The sequence below is a fragment of the Crassostrea angulata genome, chromosome 2, assembly GCF_025612915.1.
Source record: "Crassostrea angulata isolate pt1a10 chromosome 2, ASM2561291v2, whole genome shotgun sequence".
Lineage (NCBI taxonomy): Eukaryota > Metazoa > Mollusca > Bivalvia > Ostreida > Ostreidae > Magallana > Magallana angulata.
Genome location: NC_069112.1, coordinates 46,816,527 through 46,837,126, shown reverse-complemented (window position 1 = coordinate 46,837,126; position 20,600 = coordinate 46,816,527). Strand labels below are relative to the sequence as shown.

Here is a 20,600-nt window from a genome sequence, read left to right as displayed (position 1 = left end):
CTTCAAGTACCACTGATGTTTAAAATATATAAAACAAAAGACACTACTCTTCCGATTTATCGATATTAAAGCTAAAAAATTCGAGTCTATTATTTTAATATAGTAGTATAGATTGGTGCGTTGTAGAATCTACGGTTGAATGCTCTACTGCGGGGGAGTGCTTTACCAAAAAAATTAAGAGAACCCACAGCAGACTGCATTACTCTAAAAGTAATATTTTTGCATTTAGTACGTATGTAAGTTTTTCTTGAAGTTCAATAGATTTGTCATCATGTATAAATATCGTATAGTTAATTGTGTCGATACCTAGGCCAAGGAACGTCAACTTTGTACAGGGACCTTGAGTTTTGTTGTGGTTAATAGGTACATGTTATATGGTACGACTAATTCTTGACATGTTTGTTTAAAAATTTGTACGCTGTTATAATACGCTTGTGATTTTTGTTTACCTATGAATAAGAAATCGTCAAGATAATGAATAATGTTGTCGTTACCCGCTCTTCTAGAAAACAGCCAATGGAGAAAAGTAGAAAACTGTTCCAAAGTTGAGCAAGCGATTGCGCAACCAAATGGCATATTTATCAAAATAGTATTTTCCATTAATAAACATGCTTACAGACATAATTCTGATGGATATTTTGGTATAAGTCGGAAGACGCTGGACAAATCGTTTTGCAAAGTTCAGAGCCCTTACCCTGGGACAATATTATTTTTATTGCTTGTTCGAAAGAAGAATACGAAACGGAACATAATTCATGCTCCATACTGCTGTTGACACTATTACCAACGGGTGCTGATAGATATGTTATAAGCCCCCAGCCATTATCTTTCTTTGGTAGCACACCTACTAGGTTACACCTTAAATTAGCCATAGGCCAATTATTAGCCAATGGTCCTGGCATTCGCCCCAGATGAACTTCTTTCTGAATAATACTAAGGAGTTGAAGTTTATGAGAAATTGCTGATTTTAATTTTTTTTGTAATAATGGAATCCTTACACCCGTGAAATTCAGGTAAAATCTTTTTCAAACCCATTAAGCAAGGAGGTAGCAATATTTTTACAGGGATTACCCACAAGACATTTTTTAAGGTTGTGTGTAATATTCGTCTGGGAAGGTCTCTCGAGCCTGCAATAAATACGAGGGTGAGTTTTGTGGCAGTGCATGCATGAATATTAATATATAAACATGGGTACTTTGCGCAAGAGCCCCTGGGGTTACATTTCAAAGTGGAAGGAGGTTGAGTGGTCATTGGTGCTTGTTATGACATACATAACAGTCAGAGCTGAGTCCCAGTGGGTGGACGTACACTTGGACATTTTCAATCTGTATTGCCTGTCATACTCAATTCAGTTTGAAGAAGGACTGCGATATGACCCTAAACGTATAGTTTGCATGTACTTTAGAATGCCGTCATTAGAGTACTTTGCAAGATAAATACTGGCGAATATTAAGAGTGCATCGGTCCATGATTGAATTGAATGATTCTGTTTTGATTGGGCTTCGGTTGTAGAACCAACTGACCTTGAACTATAGCAGTTTTGTGTTGACCCCCCGAATCAATATCTGATTGTACAACTTTAATCAAGTCGATGTACTGTTTTTCCCATATTTTGTCCTTAGTTGTTTGCGGAACATGAAGGCCAAGGTTATCGGATTCAATTACAAGGGTAGTAGGATTACTGGAATTGAAACCTAAAGGAACCGCTGGGATGGATGTGGGAATGCCTGAAACCAAGTGGGGATAGGTAGCATGAAAAAAAAATTGAAAAGCATTGGCAAGCGTTAGCATACCTAACGTGGATGGAGATGCATCGCTTTGATTCCCGGTGGGCTGGATATAGATTACCGAGAAGCAGAACTTGATTGGATCCCGGAGGCAGAAACATGTGCTGATCATGAGGCCAAACTTAAGGGCAAGGATTGCGGCATTAAAACTACATTGGCTGCGGGGTCAAAGCAGGGCGCAGATCCCAAGGCAAATCCATGACGATAGCCAGAGGCAACACTGGTGGGCCCTGTTTGCGTCTCTGACACTGAGCTGGCTGCGGGAACGCTGTGCATCGTTACTGTTGTGAAGTGGGCCGGGTACCACGCGCTCTGGACGGGCGGTCATATGGTGACGTGGACTTCCGTTTAGCTCTCAACATGGTGTCTTAAGGGAATACAAAAAACGGAAAATTAAATATTTTCAACGTACTTAAAACTGTAAATTCAACTTATTTATATCATCCATACTTTTCTAATATATGATAAATTATAAAGAAATAGGGATTTTTTGTAGAGAAAATGTCATTACGTAAATGAACGATTATTTAATTGACCACATGCTCGGCCTAGATTTCAAAAATAAAAATTGGGCCTTAAATAAGCAGATATTACATCGAGGTTTTTGGTCAAGCTTACTCTAAAGGTAAGGCAAATAAAGATAGCTAAAAAAAAATAAAAGCAAAAGTAATATAAACTTAGAAACTGAACTTAACTAATGCTTCCGATGATGATTCCTGTATAATGGATGAGCAAGCAGTTTATGCGTCTTATCCCGGCCAGCGCCAGCAGCAAAAGGAGGTCGTAAGGCGGATTATTTGCGCATGTTCTTACCGAAATTTCCTTATATCGCCAATAGGGGTCTACACTGGATATAACAAGGACCCAACAACAGGAGTTATCTTTCCTGAGCTTGCTTACTCTGTTGTCTCCATAAAGGGACTTAACACATAGTGAGTCAAGTCTAATTAACCTTCAGCTTGATTTTGTTATCCCGATAGATCTCTTTGGGTAATCAGTAACAAACCTTATAAGTAATATTATTGGAGGGATAATTAAGTCCATGGAGGAATTGGCACCTCCCCGCCTATCATTAAATTAAATAACCTCACGTATCTGATAAATTAAGAATTGTTCTGAAAGTCGTGCATAACCAATACATGTCCCTATTGTCTTTATAAATTATAATATATATATTATAATTTAAATATTTTATGTGCAGAATAGGTTTCGAAAAAAAAAGGACTGAGATGTTTCTAAGGATGACCCCAATTAGAAACAAGTCGTATGAAATTAGATTCATCATAATCTATATTGAACTATTTTTGCAATTTGAAAACTCAAACTTAATAAATGTTAAGCTAAATGTGAAGCTACCCACAAGTTGAAAGGTTCAAACCAATGCCTCAATCAATAAAGAAACACACTTGAAAACTTTGTTAAGACAGACTGACTAAAACTGAAGAAAAGATATACCGCAAAACGGCAAGAAGGACTGTAGTCCGCCCGGTCTAGAATACAAGAAATACATTTGAACACACATTGATGTTTTCTGAAAGCACTAAAACATTGTACAGACAAAACTAGAGATACTGTGAGCAAGTTCCCAATTGATACCCCCCCCCCCCCCCCCCCCGCTAAGAAAAAAAAATCATAACTCATGTATTTTTTCTAATATAGCAAATATTGGATGAATCTATTTCACCGCTCATTTTCTATAAATAACAACTGTTCTATTTTTCAAAACTGTTAATACTAATATGTGTAAACAAACCAATTTCTATTCTTTAAATTCGATTTTATTTCAAGTTAACTGTTTATGCATGAGGACGGATATTTGCATCCTAATGTTAACAAACATGATTCGAATCAAACGAAAATCCACATGTCAAGCAGCCAATTAATATACATATTTTTAATTATAGGTATACTGAGCCCGATTTTTTCCGAATTTTTATTTCCACAATTTTTTTTCCACGAAAAAATACATCGGGCAGGCCATTTTCAGAGAGACGGGGATGAGAATCTAAAAAAAAAATTTATGTGGCTTGAGACAAGCAAGCTTTGTGTCAAATTTTAGCTTCTAACTATTTCCATTAATACAAGACATGACAGAGACAGAATTTAGCTTTTTTGACATGACACAGATAGGAATTAAGCATTTTTTAAACATTGACATTGAACTTTCTCAATTGACCTTGGGTCAAGTTCATGACATACCCTCAGTTATAAGCAATCTTTATGTGAATTAAGAACTTCCAATATTTTCCATAGGAAAAAACACAAGTCACGCCAACCTCTATTAAACATGACAGTGCAGCTTTTGATGTTCAATATGCTGAAAACATTTCTCCTTGTTTCGTATACACTCTGATTTTGAATTTTTAAGAGAAAATTTGAAGTAAAAAAAAATTCAAAAAGAAATTGTCTTCTTTATCATCATTTTTAGCTCACCTGAGCTGAAAGCTCAAGTGAGCTATTCTGATCACATTTTGTCTGTCGTCCGTCTGTCTGTCTGTCTGTCTGTCCGTCTGTCCGTAAACTGTTCACATTTTCAACAACTTCTCCAGAACTACTGGGCCAATTTCAACCAAACTTGGCACAAATCATCCTTAGGCAAAGGGGATTCAAAGTTGTGAAAATTAAGGGCCACACTCGTTTTCAAGAGGAAATAATTAGAAATTAATGAAAAATTTCGAGAAATTTTCAAAAATCTTCTTCTCAAGAACCAGAAAGCCAGGAAAGCTGAAACTTGTGTGGAAGCATCCTCAGGTAGTGTAGATTCAAAGTTGTGAAAATCATGACCCCCAGGGGTAGGGTGGGGCCACAATGGGGGGTCGAAGTTTTACATAGGAATTTAATTATAGAGTGAATCTTTAAAATCTTCTTCTCAGAAACTAATCAGCCAGGAAAGCTGAAACTTATGTGGAAGCATCCTCAGGTAGTGCAGATTCAAAGTTGTGAAAATCATGATCCCTGGGGGTAGGGTGGGGCACAATGGAGGGTCGAAGTTTTTCATAGGAATATATAGAGTAAATCTTTAAAAATCTTTTTCTCAGAAACTAACCAGCCAGGAAAGCTGAAATTTGTGTGGAAGCATCCTCAGGTAATGTAGATTCAAAGTTGTGAAAATCATGACCCCCGGGGGTAGGGTGGGGCCACAATGGGGGGTCGAAGTTTTTCATAGGAATATATAGAGTAAATCTTTAAAAATCTTCTTCTCAGAAAGTAATCAGCCAGGAAAGCTGAAACTTGTGTTGAAGTATCCTCAGGTAGTGTAGATTGAAAGTTGTGAAAACATGATACCTGGGGGTAGGATGAGGCCACATTGGGGGGGGGGGGTGTTAAAGTTTTACAAAGGAATATATAGAGTAAATCTTTTAAAATCTTCTTCTCAGAAACAAATCAGCCAGGAAAGCTGAAACTTGTGTGGAAGTATCCTCAGGTAGTGTAGATTCAAAGTTGTGAAAATCATGACCCCTGGGGGTAGGGTGGGGCCACAATGGGGTGGTCGAAGTTTTACATAGGAATATATAGAGTAAATCTTTAAAATTCTTCTTCTCAGAAACTAATCAACCAGGAAAGCTAAAAATTGTGTTGAAGTATCCTCAGGTTGTGTAGATTCAAAGTTGTGAAAACATGATCCCTTGGGGTAGGGTGAGGCCACATTGGGGGGGGGTGTTAAAGTTTTACAAAGGAATATTTAGAGTAAATCTTTTCAAATCTTCTTCTCAGAAACTAATCAGCCAGATGATTCTTTATAATTGTTTAGACTTTGGCTCCAGGACAATTCCTCGGCCTCACAAGAAGGTTCAGAGTTTGATGTAGCTTAATATCCCATATGTAAACAATTGTAAAGGTTCTTTTTGAGGACTGCAATACTCAACATGTGATATGACTATAAAATCATCCTGTTAGAAAAGGGACTAATGATTATAAACATAAGAATATCCTGGGGGAAAAATGGATTTTAAATTTACTGGATCTGCATGTATTATTGTACATTGTCCAGATTGTTTGTATTCTGACTTCATTAAGCTGATTTTATCATACCCATTGTTCCTCAGGTGAGCGATGTGGCCCATGGGCCTCTTGTTATATTAGCCATGGTCATCACTTGATCCATCTTTTATTCATTTATTAGTTTCATATTTGATAGCGTGTCCTTTATGCAAAAATGACATGTCAGTCTACAACATGTATTGGATTGCAGTGGGAATTTAAAGTTTCAATTTTTATAGCTAAATTTCGAAAGTATACCTAGCTTGCTTTAAATAAGTGATGAGTGTGTACTAAAACGCTTGGACAAAATTGGTTTCAATTGCCTATTGACACTGAGCTTGTACATTTTTGGTGCAACCAAATCGTTCAAATTTCTTTATTCTTTGTTCAAAAAGCCTATGAAGTACTTTTCAGTTACTAAGTGAACGAATTCTAATAAATTGTTCATTGTTATTCACTACTTCTTTATCTTAAATATGCAGCTCAAAGTTACCATATTATATGCACTTGTTAAAAGCTTCATATTGCTCATAAATAATGTAATGACTCTCAATTTATGTGAACCCACGTGCAGTATGCTTCTTTTCGAAATTAAAGTGATCAAAATATTTTGATCATAGCCACATATCAAAATGTTTAAAAAAAATATTTCCCAACTAGGAAAAACATGAAGAAGATGTGATATTGAAGGAGAGGGAGACAGCAAGTCTTCAATTCACACTGTTCGCTCATGGCTCATACTGCAGAGCAGAAGAGACTTCAGATGACAACGATGAAGATCTATGTGCCATCACAACAGATACAACAGATGTTGTTAACATTCATCTCACATGTGATTCAGGTGAGATTGGCGTAAATATAATTAAATACTAACAATCAATGCAATTGTAACAACAAATTGATATAACCTTAACAAGAGGCCCATGGGCCACATCGCTCACCTGAGGAACAATAGGTATGATAAAATCAGCTTAATGGAGTCATTATACAAACAATCTGGACAATGTACAATAATACATGTAGATCCTGTATAAATAAAATCCAATTTTCCCCCTGGATATTCTTATGTTTATAATCATTAGTCCCATTTCTAACAGGATGATTTTATAGTCATATCACATGTTGAGTATTGCAGTCCTCAAAAAGATCCTTTACAATTGTTTATACATGGGATATTAAGCTACATCAAACGCTGAACCTTCTTGTGAGGCCGAAGAATTGTCCTGGAGCCAAAGTCTTAACAATTATATAGAATCATCTGGCTGATTAGTTTCTGAGAAGAAGATTTTAAAAGATTTACTCTATATATTCCTATGTAAAACTTTAACATCCCCCCCCCCCAATGTGGCCTCACCCTACCCCCAGGGATCATGTTTTCACAACTTTGAATCTACACTACCTGAGGATACTTCCACACAAGTTTCAGCTTTCCTGGCTGACTAGTTTCTGAGAAGAAGATTTTTAAATATTTACTCTATATATTCCTATGTAAAACTTCGGCCCCCTATTGTGCCCCATCCTACCCCCAGAGATCATGATTTTCACAACTTTGAATCTACACTGCCTGAGGATGCTTCCACACGAGTTTCAGCTTTCCTGGCTAATAAGTTTGAGAAGAAGATTTTCAAAGCTTTACTCTATATATTCCTCTGTAAAACTTCGACCCCCCCCCCCCCATTGTGGCCCCACCCTACCCCTGAGGGTCATGATTTTCACAATCTACACTACCTGAGGATGCTTCCACACAAGTTTCAGCTCTCCACGCTGATTAGTTTCTGAGAAGAAGATATTTAAAGATTTACTCTATATTCATATGTAAAACTTTAACACCCCCCCCCCCCAATGTGGCCTCACCCTACCCCCAGGGATCATGATTTTCACAACTTTGAATCTACACTGCTTGAGGATGCTTCCACACAAGTTTCAGCTTTCCTGGCTGATTAGTTTCTGAGAAGAAGAATTTTGAAGATTTACTCTATATATTCCTATGTAAAACTACGACCCTCCATTGTGCTCCACTCTACCCCCATGGATCATGATTTTCACAACTTTGAATCTGCACTACCTGAGGATGCTTCCACATAAGTTTCAGCTTTCCTGGCTGATTAGTTTCTGAGAAGAAGATTTTAAAGATTTACTGTATATATAAATTCTTATGTAAAAATTTGTCCCCCCATTGTGGCCCCACCCTACCCCTGGGGGTCATGAATTTCACAACTTTGAATCTACACTACCTGAGAATGCTTCCACACAAGTTTCAGCTTTCCTGGCTGATAAGTTTCTGAGAAGAAGATTTTTAAAGATTTACTCTATATAGTCCTATGTAAAACTTCGACCACCCCATTGTGGCCCCACCCTACCCCCGGGGGTCATGATTTTCACAACTTTGAATCTACACTACCTGAGGATGCTCCCACGCAAGTTTCAGCTTTCCTGGCTGATTACTTTCTGAGAAGAAGATTTTTAAAGATTTACTCTATATATTCCTATGTAAAACTTCGACCCCCCCCCCCATTGTGGCCTTACCCTACACCCAGGGATCATGATTTTCTCAACTTTGAATCTACACTTCCTGAGGATGCTACCACCCAAGTTTCAGCTTTCCTGGCTGATTAGTTTTTTAGGAGAAGATTTTTAAAGATTTACTCTATATATTCCTATGTAAAACTTTGACCCCCCCCCCATTGTGGCCCCACCCTACCCCTGGGGGTCATGATTTTCACAACTTTGAATCTACACTGCCTGAGGATGCTTCCACACAAGTTTCAGCTTTCCTGGCTGATTAGTTTCTGAGAAGAAGATTTTTAAAGATTTACTCTATATATTCCTATGTAAAACTTTAACACCCCCCCCCCCCCCCAATGTGGCCTCACCCTACCCCCAGGGATCATGATTTTCACAACTTTGAATCTACACTGCCTGAGGATACTTCCACACAAGTTTCAGCTTTCCTGGCTGATTAGTTTCTGAGAAGAAGAATTTTGAAGATTTACTCTATATATTCCTATGTAAAACTACGACCCTCCATTGTGCTCCACTCTACCCCCAGGGATTATGATTTACACAACTTTGAATCTGCACTACCTGAGGATGCTTCCACATAAGTTTCAGCTTTCCTGGCTGATTAGTTTCTGAGAAGAAGATTTTAAAGATTTACTCTATATATAAATTCTTATGTAAAAATTTGACCCCCCATTGTGGCCCCACCCTACCCCTGGGGGTCATGAATTTCACAACTTTGAATCTACACTACCTGAGAATGCTTCCACACAAGTTTCAGCTTTCCTGGCTGATAAGTTTCTGAGAAGAAGAATTTTGAAGATTTACTCTATATATTCCTATGTAAAACTACGACCCTCCATTGTGCTCCACTCTACCCCCATGGATCATGATTTTCACAACTTTGAATCTGCACTACCTGAGGATGCTTCCACATAAGTTTCAGCTTTCCTGGCTGATTAGTTTCTGAGAACAAGATTTTAAAGATTTACTGTATATATAAATTCTTATGTAAAAATTTGACCCCCCATTGTGGCCCCACCCTACCCCTGGGGGTCATGAATTTCACAACTTTGAATCTACACTACCTGAGAATGCTTCCACACAAGTTTCAGCTTTCCTGGCTGATAAGTTTCTGAGAAGAAGATTTTTAAAGATTTACTCCATATATTCCTATGTAAAACTTCGACCACCCCATTGTGGCCCCACCCTACCCCCGGGGGTCATGATTTTCACAACTTTGAATCTACACTACCTGAGGATGCTCCCACGCAAGTTTCAGCTTTCCTGGCTGATTACTTTCTGAGAAGAAGATTTTTAAAGATTTACTCTATATATTCCTCTGTAAAACTTCGACCCCCCCCCCATTGTGGCCTTACCCTACACCCAGGGATCATGATTTTCACAACTTTGAATCTACACTTCCTGAGGATGCTACCACCCAAGTTTCAGCTTTCCTGGCTGATTAGTTTTTTAGGAGAAGATTTTTAAAGATTTACTCTATATATTCCTATGTAAAGCTTTGACCTTCCCCCCATTGTGGCCCCACCCTACCCCTGGGGGTCATGATTTTCACAACTTTGAATCTACACTGCCTGAGGATGCTTCCACACGAGTTTCAGCTTTCCTGGCTAATAAGTTTGAGAAGAAGATTTTTAAAGATTAACTCTATATATTCCTATGTAAAACTTCGACCCCCCCCCCCATTGCGGCCCCACCCTACCCCTGAGGGTCATGATTTTCACAATCTACACTGCCTGAGGATGCTTCCACACAAGTTTCAGCTTTCCTGGCTGATTAGTTTCTGAGAAGAAGATTTTTAAAGATTTACTTTATATATTCCTATGTAAAACTTTAACACCCCCCCCCCCCCCCAATGTGGCCTCACCCTACCCCCAGGGATCATGATTTTCACAACTTTGAATCTACACTACCTGAGGATACTTCCACACAAGTTTCAGCTTTCCTGGCTGATTCCTTTCTGAGAAGAAGATTTTTAAAGATTTACTCTATATATTCCTATGTAAAACTTCGACCCCCCATTGTGGCCCCACCCTACCCCTGGGGGTCATGAATTTCACAACTTTGAATCTACACTACCTGGGGATGCTCCCACGCAAGTTTCAGCTTTCCTGGCTGATTAGTTTCTGAGAAGAAGATTTTAAAGATTTACTGTATATATAAATTCTTATGTAAACATTTGACCCCCATTGTGGCCCCACCCTACCCCTGGGGGTCATGAATTTCACAACTTTGAATCTACACTACCTGAGAATGCTTCCACACAAGTTTCAGCTTTCCTGGCTGATAAGTTTCTGAGAAGAAGATTTTTAAAGATTTACTCTATATATTCCTATGTAAAAGTTCGACCACCCCATTGTGGCCCCACCCTACCCCCGGGGGTCATGATTTTCACAACTTTGAATCTACACTACCTGAGGATGCTCCCACGCAAGTTTCACCTTTCCTGGCTGATTACTTTCTGAGAAGAAGATTTTTAAAGATTTACTCTATATATTCCTATGTAAAACTTCGACCCCCCCCCCATTGTGGCCTTACCCTACACCCAGGGATCATGATTTTCAAAACTTTGAATCTACACTTCCTGAGGATGCTACCACCCAAGTTTCAGCTTTCCTGGCTGATTAGTTTTTGAGGAGAAGATTTTTAAAGATTTACTCTATATATTCCTATGTAAAACTTTGACCCCCCCCATTGTGGCCCCACCCTACCCCTGGGGGTCATAATTTTCACAACTTTGAATCTACACTACCTGAGGATGCTTCCACACAAGTTTCAGCTTTCCTGGCTGATTACTTTCTGAGAAGAAGATTTTTAAAGATTTACTCTATATATTCCTATGTAAAACTTCGACCTCCCATTGTGGCCCCACCCTACCCCTGGGGGTCATGAATTTCACAACTTTGAATCTACACTACCTGAGGATGCTTCCACACAAGTTTCAGCTTTCCTGGCTTTTTGGTTCTTGAGAAGAAGATTTTTGAAAATTTCTCGAAATTTTTCATTTATTTCTAATTATCTCCCTTTGAAAACGAGTGTGGCCCTTAATTTTCACAACTTTGAATCCCCTTTGCCTAAGGATGATTTGTGCCAAGTTTGGTTGAAATTGGCCCAGTAATTCTTGAGAAGATGTTGAAAATGTGAAAAGTTTACGGACAGACGGACAGACAGACAGACGGACGGACGGACAGACGGACGACAGACAAAATGTGATCAGAATAGCTCACTTGAGCTTTCAGCTCAGGTGAGCTAAAAACTGAATTATATGGTTATCAGTTGACATTAATTTTTGTGTGTGGTTAAAATTTAATATTTATGTAAAATGATATAAGTACTAAAATAATAGACCTAATTATAGGCATGCAGGTGTGAAGATGACCCCCTCCTCCTCGAAAACAGGGAGCTGAGACAGGAGATAAGTCGACTAAGGGAGGAACTTGGCAGGCACAAATGGGGTGTGGAACGCATCAAAGACAATGATGGAATGACAAAGTTCTACACAGGATTACCGTCATTTGCCATCTTTTTGTGGCTGTTCAAGTAAGAATAATTTTTAAAAATCTGCATGTGCTCCATCAATGCAACATCAGTTAAACTGATTGTATTAATTTAATGTAGAAATGTCATTTGCTGGTAATATTAATTTTGTACCCAACTACAAGTATTGCTTGGTCATACTGATCAATGACTTAATATTTTTACTCTGCTATACTCATTAAAAATGTGCTACTATTAAATTTATTATTGTTGAATTGAATTTGATAATTAAAATTGAGATACATGTAGGGTTTTTTTTATCTCATCTGTCAGTGAGAAATTTAAACATCTTTATTTATTACAGTTACCTTGCACCTAAATGCTCAAGAATGACCTACTGGAGAGGACAGGGCCAAACTACTGCCAGTGATAGGGTGAGGATGTATTCCTCATATCTTAGCCCCATCGACCAATTCTTTGCAGTTTTAATGAGAATGAAAGTAGGACTTTTCATCCAGGATATTGCAGAAAGATTTCAAATAAGTTCTGCCTCATTTTCTATGATCTTCACCACTTGGATTAGTTTACTACATGCTGAACTGAATTTTCTAAATCCCTTCCCAAGCAAAGACATCATAAACAGGACTATGCCCCAGTCATTTAAAGTAAAGTACCCATCAACTAGAGTTATCATTGATTGCACAAAACTGTTTATTCAAACTTCAAGTAGCATTCTAAACCAAAGTTTGACTTTTTCTAATTACAAACACCACACAACTGTCAAATATTTGGTTGGAATTAGCCCGTCTGGTGTCATCACATTTGTTTCTGAAGGATGGCCTGGGAAAATATCAGATCGTCACCGGACAGAGAACTGTGGGCTGATCAGTTTGCTTGAGCCAGGTGATAGTGTAATGGCTGACAAGGGATTTACCATTGTTGATTTGTTAGAAAAACAGCATTGTTTTCTAAACATCTCACCATTCAGAGGCACGATGCAATTCTTAAAATGAAATATAATTATGTATATTTTTTTCTTTTTTATTTTAAAATTTATCCAAATTTTTGGGGAAAATGTACCGGGGTGTATATATATATATATATATATATATATATATATATATATATATATATATATATATATATATATATATATATATAGTTCAAGTACATAAAGAGTATCTTAAGAAGGTTTGAAATTCAATTATATGTAATATATTTCAAGGCATGCATGTATATCAGAAATGTAACCCTTTCATTTCAGGTAATGCGAATCAGTTTTCTACTGACGATGTCTATAGGACCCAAGCAATAGCACAGCTTCGCATACATGTAGAGAGGAGCATTGGACGAGTTAAGAATTTCCACGTTTTGGAAGGAGTGGTCCCCCTTAGCATTGTGCCTCTCATCAATAAAATTTTTCAAGTTTGTTGTTGGTTGACAAATTTGGATTTGCCACTAGTTGATGGAAAAAAGCCAACTTCAGAAGATTCTTGAGTAGGTGATGAAAAGTTATATATATTTTATCAATCTCATATATTTACATTACATACAATCATACATTTAGTTATTTCAAATTGAAATACATATGTATATACTTTCTGTAATTTTCACAATAGTGGATAAATATGCCTCATGTAAAATTCTATCAATTTTGGTAGCATATTTGTTACATATTGTTCATTGAAGTAAATCCTCTCAATGAAAATATTGTCTGACTTTGCCGCTGTCCATACTACAAAGTCCACCCAGGGGAGTCCGATGATGGCCATTTCACCATGAACCTGTGCATAGTACTTATGCGATGTTTTCAATGTAGGACCCAATTCACCAACTTCGAGACAAAACAGTTTTGAGTTCATTGACATAATATCTGATATTCCTAACAATGTTACATTTTGTCATGAGATGGAGTAGGGGCATTTAATTTCTAGCAGCCCAGTGCTTTCATTATCAACCACTCTTCCAACACTGGAAACCCCTGGAAAAGAATGGGTTGAACATAAAGTAAGACCAGACTCTTGTACATCAGTTTCCACTTGAATAGCTCTTCTGATCTGTAGGTAGTCTTCCTTAGCATCCATCTCGTGGTCAACTCCCCACTGGACTGCCAGAGGTAGCTTAGAGTACCTAAAATCATAGAAATTAGTTTCTTATATCAACATTCACTAAGTGTTTTTGTTCTATTTTTTAAATAAACAATGTCAGCATTGTGCTACTTGGACAGTGAGGAAAATTTAATTACTTGTCTAGATTCGATCCATATAAAATCTGTTTGATAAGGGTAATCCTTCCGAGATGAAGCTTTTTCCAGAGGTCACTAAGTCGCTGTGCTCTTGTGTGTTTCTCTATATAGCTCACTAACTCCTGGTCTATCATAGGTGGTGGCACTGACAAATTACAAAAAATGTCATTATCAAGCTTTTTAAAAATTCATGATTGTTTGCATTAAATGCATTTTTTGAAATATAGATTGTTTATATTATTGTAGTGTTTATATCTTGCCATTGTTTTTAAAGAATACCATTTTTTCCATTTTCAGGTGGAGTGGATGGACAGAAGATTCTACCTCCATTTCATTCTCAACAACAGTTGGTGCTCCTAAGTCAGGAACATTCCATAGATATGCCATGCCTATTTATTGAAATCAGTTTTTCATGATAATGGTTCTTTTTTCATTTTTTACCAAGGTCAAAATTTAATCATTTAACTTGTTAAGATCACTTCAAAGTTTTATGTCTCATGTTATATATGTTTATACCAATATGGCTAAATGTGTACATATATTATGAATTTAATGAATTTGATCAGTAATATAATTGCAATTCATATTGATTTTGATAGACATAAACTTGCAATATTTAAATAAAAAGGCGAAGAGCATTATAAGTATTCTCATTTAAATACAAGAAAAGTTGTGTCTTAATACCTGTTTGAGGGGAAATGACCTTCAATTCTGCAAGCTGTTGCAAGGACCAGTCGATGTCATTTTTCCTATCTTCTGAATGACGAGGATCGAAATTAGCCATTGCAGATCCATATGGTAGAGGGGAGGTTGCTGTAACATTATCCTTTTCTAACTGAGGCTTTGATAGGTTTAGGTTGCTAAGTGGTGTTGGTTTCTGATTGACTGACCTTGGCATCTTCCATGTACATAATGTTGATGTACAGCTCTCAGACTGATCATTTGATGATGTGAAGACACCATTGGATATTGCAAAGAGCAACCCACCAATATAGCTACATGCCTGAGCTAACCTACAGTCATATGATAAGATAGAAATGATTGTTTAATTATTTTCGAAATGCATACAAATTCAGTGACTTGCTATATGACAGAAGATCAAAGGACTGATGTCTGATATAAAACACAATTAAATGGGGGAAGGGGGGGGGTGAATAAAGTGTACCAAAAGTTGCTGTCCACCATTGATAACTATCCAAAACATTTCATTTATTTTAATTGTATTTACTATTTGAAATAAAAAGTATAAGCTAAATATATAAACAGTGTACAAATTCAACATTTCATTTAGTTTTGGCAATAGGGGTTGTTGAAAATTTTAGATAAAAAATACTGTTTTATAAGACATTGGACTTTTGGTCTCTCCACAAAGTCAACATTTATTTTCAATATTTACCCAATGGGGTAATATACAAATATGCAAAGTCCACTTTGTTTGTGATGCCGGTATTGGTAATGCAAAGGTAAACCTGATATCTCTGCTTTTTCATTGAAGCCAAACGGAAGGTCTTGACATACACTGTTGTGCTATCAATCCAAAATCAAATGTAACAATCTAAATACAATGTCATTGGTTGTAGCAGCACATGTTATTTATCTGTAATGCATGACATTGTATATTTTATATCAAAATGAGTAAAAAAGGACAATTTACATCATTTAAATTCTGTAAAACGATTGTAGAGGAAGCGTTCTACTTACGTTGGCAATGCTTAATTCTTGGATGTCCCCAGCATCAAAGTGTTTCAGAGTTTTATCCAGTCCTTTAAAATTTTGAACACTCTGACCCCCCTGCCTTGTCCTCGAGATCATAAATTCATATAAGGACGAAAAAGAAAGAGTAGGTGGATGCACATTATTTGATGGACCCAACAGCTGATAAGTAGCCTTGTTGAACGGCGGCAAATTTTCTTTAAACTGCGTAAGTGTAGGGTCAATTGAAGAAAATACCTCAACAATTGGACACAGGGAATCTATGGACGTACTTTTTACAAGGATATCGCAAATTAGATCATCTTTTTTCTTCTTAATATCGGTGGCTTGATGTGTTGCTATTTTTTTCAAAATGCTAATGTTTGTTTTCTTTAAATGCTCACGCGTCGCCATACTTGTTTGACACATATGGTAACTAATGCAAACTTGGCAACGATAAACAGGAAGTTAGTAAAAATATTGAAAACATTATAAAGATTTTTTTTATTTTATCTTAAACGATTGCATGGTTAGTTTATTAAGCAAAAATCATACTTAAAATGTAAAATATATTTTATATATTTCCCACGCGGTTCACTTCACGTTTGTATCCACTCGGAAGTAGTTCTGCGCATGTCTGCATATATTATTAAATGGGTCTATTAGTTAAGGTGTTTTTTCTTTAGACGATGATATTGCAAATATGATATCCATTGATGATTGAGGTTTCACCTGTTAAAAACAAGTTCACACAAAAAGAGACAGAATATCTAACATTTATCTCTTAGGGTCGTATTTCTCAAACTCCTTCAAATCTGTCTTATTTTCCAGACTTCTGTTACAAGCTTAAAATTAAAACTGCATGTGCATTCGTCGTTAATGGATGTTGAGGTATCTACTGAATTGCCTTGTATTGCTGAGTCTTAAGCACGCATTATGAAAGAAAATCTGACATGTTCTGTTCCTCGTTTTTGAGGGGCATTGTTTCTCTATTCCCAAATTTAAATGCCAACAGTGTGAGTACTCATTTTAGTGTCAGAGCTCTATACGGCATAGAGATTGAATCATTATGGCAAGACCAGCGGTTAATTGGAATTCTTTGTGTAATGTGATTTATTCCATGTTTTTTTTTTGTGTTTTGTTTGTCTGTTTTTTTGAGTATAAATGTACCACCTTATGTTTCACAAATAATATGAATAAATGGGCGATGAATTATATCTCCCTGGTCTTAATTTAATTCAGTAATCTTACTTTTTTTCATAATGATGATATAAAAAATAATAAAAATAATACACTTTTATAATATTTTAATCCATAAACACACTTTTTATTAAAAGATAGACTTCCAATATAAATTATAATTGTCGAGTTTATAACGAGTACAATAGAAACATTTTTTTCTTATTTCTATTGAATGAACCGATCTAATTTTAGTCAAAAAGGTAAAAGTAAGCTTGTGTACAGTTAAACTACTGACATTGCGCATTCTAAAGCACAAAATAGAAATTTCCTTTAGATCGAAAAATATCAGTAAAATTTTCAATTTCTATCGGAGACGTTTTATTCCACTCCAGTGCACATCTATGGTAAATCTAAAAGCCAGCTGTTGCAAGAAAAATTGTTGTACATAACACATATAGATTTTTTATGTTATTGATAAGGAAACAAACAATGACAATCTACTTTTACCGAAACAGCTTGCTACTGGCTTGCTGTAACTGAAATCAAAGCAAATTCCATGCAGTCTAATAAAAAGCAACGTGCGCTAAAGAGGAAAACCTAGTAAAGAGAAAGGAAACCCACATGTTTGGGTTTTTTTTCTTTTAAACGAGAATGGAACATAACGTAAAACGTTACGTACAAGGTTACGTTAATGCTGCCCATCCTGTGTTCACATGCCTGTATATTAGTATAAATAACATGTAGACAGTTCTAGAGATTTAAATGTTTCGATAGATTGATGTTGCAACTTTTGCTTCTTCATTTAACAATTGGATGTGTTTTGTCATTTGAATTGATTGAGTGGATGAACGTCTAATTCGTGATATTTTACATTACCTGTCTAGACTGACAGATTAAAAACAATTGAAGTCCAATCTATATGTTTTTTTAAAAGAGTTGATGCTGTTTACGTATACTTATGTCAAAAATTGTGATATATTTTTTTAGGATTCTCCTTGATTTGAAAGTGGAGAAAGGTTGTCACTTTTGTAAATTTATTTTTATTCTCACCTAAGCCTCTTCCTCCTGACAAGCTTCGGTCCAAGACGATACTGCTTTCCTTTTTAAGGAACTAAACAATGTCAGGAATTAATGAAAATGTTAATGTGTTATCCGTAGATTGACAAAAGATGTATGGTCATAAAAATTCCATTGATATTGATTAGAAAATTTTAAAATGCTTTCTTTCACGCTTTTTGATCTACAATCTCTCGCACCTTCAATAAGATATATATCCTAAAAAAAATTCTCTTAAATAATCCATTAAGTTTTTTTCTGTTCATTCATTTGTTTGCCTCGCCCTTGGTGAAAAAAAAATTAAAACAAATACCTTAGATGTTATGCAACAGCATATTAAGATTACAAAAGAGGATTTGAAGCAATTTATATGGTCTAGTGGGTTCTGGTGGGTTTGTTTGTACTGCAAGTTAAATGTCATTGCGACATGTTGATAAATGTTAACATTTAACTGAGTAATAGTATCTAAGGAATAAGTTATCCGACTCCATTGTTAATAAATAGTTAAGAATTATATTATGTGATCGTGAGAAGAGGTACGTGATTTCCATTGTTTATAAATAGTTTAGCTAGAATTGTGTACATTGTAAAACGAAGTGCCTGGTTTTCTTCAAGTGTATATTACGCAATATGTAGAATGTCAGCAAAGAATATAACCTAGTTATGAAAGGGACCTACATATTTCTGAAATATATATTTTGTATGCTTCCTACAACGACCTTGGTTATAAGCGGTTTACCCAGAGTCTATGATAAACATTGTGTAAAGTGTTTCATTACAGCATCCATGAATTATGAAAAAAAAACATGCTACCAATTATTGATTTTGTTTCTCGTTTTCGAAAATAAAATATATCAAGAAAGCCTAAAATTTATCTAAAATCGGAATATAAAAGTTCTTTACCTCTTCTTTAAAATAAAGATAAGTGAACGTAAGTATTTGGATTCCATTTTTTTTTAGAATTTCAAATATTTTTCACATACAGTAATTAAGTACCTTAAATAAATATCAAATTAATGAAATGTTCATGGATCTAGCACAAAAAGACAGTGTGAAATAATTTTAAAAGCATTCAATAACACTGGTAAATCATTATAATATCACCTTCTACATTCTATTGTTTAGACATTCTTCTATAGCATTAAGGTAATGCAGTTTTAATGTTAAGTTTTACTATAGTTTTTTCTTTTTAATCCTCAGAATTAAGACACAGAAATATGTCTTGAAAGAAAACAGTGTGGGTGCATTTAACAAATCATTTCGTGTAACTGAAACAAGGAACAAAGACTTCAGGGCTCTGTAAGTAATGTGATATTGCTGAAGCAATCCTGTTATACAAGACGTATCGGCATCAGATAGTGGTCGGTACAATCATCAAGCTGTGTCACATTTGTTTTCAAAGCTGCATTTGATATAAGGTATTTCACTAAGCCTAATGCATTCAGCATCTGCAATTTCTTTGCGGGGAAGCCATAAAACCGTGTATGGATTATAGACAGCAGAAATGAGTAAGGCATTTTTTTTTATAACACTGACCTTTAGAATAATTGAAATGCATTTGACACAATGAAAGATTTTATTTACTAACAGAAACAGAAAAAATATCCCTAATACATAATTATTTTAGCTTGAAACTTTTTTTTTAAAACGTGGAAGGTACTCTAGGTATTTTTACATCCTAGCACTTACGTGTTTTTTTTTTACAAAACGTTTATAACCAAAAGCAATATTTAGATATTTATTAACAATAATTTAACACAATAATGGACGTATGGATATAACCGCGCTATTTCGATGTCCATATGTATGTGAATGGAACGTGTACCCTACATAATGTCATCTTTATTGACTGAGTATTCTTTTTTTCATTTAAATAGAAATGCTAATGATTCAAAAAAGTTTATGTGATACACTTGTATTTCAAAAAACTGATTTTTTAATTAACAGTAAAAATTAAAAATAAATATATATAAAAAGAAAATTTTAAAAAAAATAGTTGAATATTTATAGGATAATTTGTTTATAAACTAACCAAGAAAATAATGCCATTTTCCCCAAAAAGAGACTTTTGTTATTTACCTCATATAATTTAATTGTAACAAAAAATACTATTAAATAATAAAACAAAAACAAAAAATGATTGTTTTTCTTCTCAATTTTATCCCAAATTCAAACATGATACGTTATCTTAGACCTTCACAGTGAACTCGTTTCCCCGTGATATTTTGCATGAAAAACCTTCGCAGCGTATCGGGAAAATCACAGGGTCCTGGGGAAATACACAATCCGCTTGGCTGTTGTGTTTTAGCAGAACTAGATTTGTTTTTCCTTTTTCTTGGTTCTTACGTTCAAAGTATTCTTATTTTTACATGTTATGAAAAATTGGTATCGATATAAATTTATACTAATAGAAAATTTTAAAAAGGTTGAATAAGGAACTTAATGTCATTTTATTCATCTAATTCCCACAAAGATACTTAACAAAGAGTAGCCAGAAACCTGACAAAAGGTCGATCTTAATACCTGTTTTGAAAGATAAGACGGGTTAATGTGAGTCATCTTTCACAGAGGTGGAGTGCGATTGTACGTGATAGAATGTAACAAAATACTTCCTTAAACTAATTACATTACCTTTTGTGGAAATATGATATTCATGTAAG

The 20,600-nt window shown here is 35.6% G+C and overlaps 1 protein-coding gene and 1 pseudogene across 1 annotated transcript; one reads left to right on the top strand and one right to left on the bottom strand.

Annotated features, from left to right (window-relative positions):
- Positions 1-1,187: 1,187 nt before the first annotated feature.
- On the top strand, positions 1,188-13,197 carry LOC128174414 (uncharacterized). Its single transcript, XM_052839976.1, has 6 exons — positions 1,188-1,383; positions 1,844-1,977; positions 6,429-6,620; positions 11,647-11,828; positions 12,130-12,199; positions 13,030-13,197. The coding sequence occupies exons 1-6, from the start codon at positions 1,188-1,190 to the stop codon at positions 13,078-13,080; spliced, it is 825 nt and encodes a 274-aa protein (XP_052695936.1). The 3' UTR covers positions 13,081-13,197.
- An 80-nt stretch (positions 13,198-13,277) lies between these two features.
- Positions 13,278-16,131, bottom strand: LOC128173626 (uncharacterized; annotated as a pseudogene).
- Between the last annotated feature and the right edge of the window lie 4,469 nt (positions 16,132-20,600).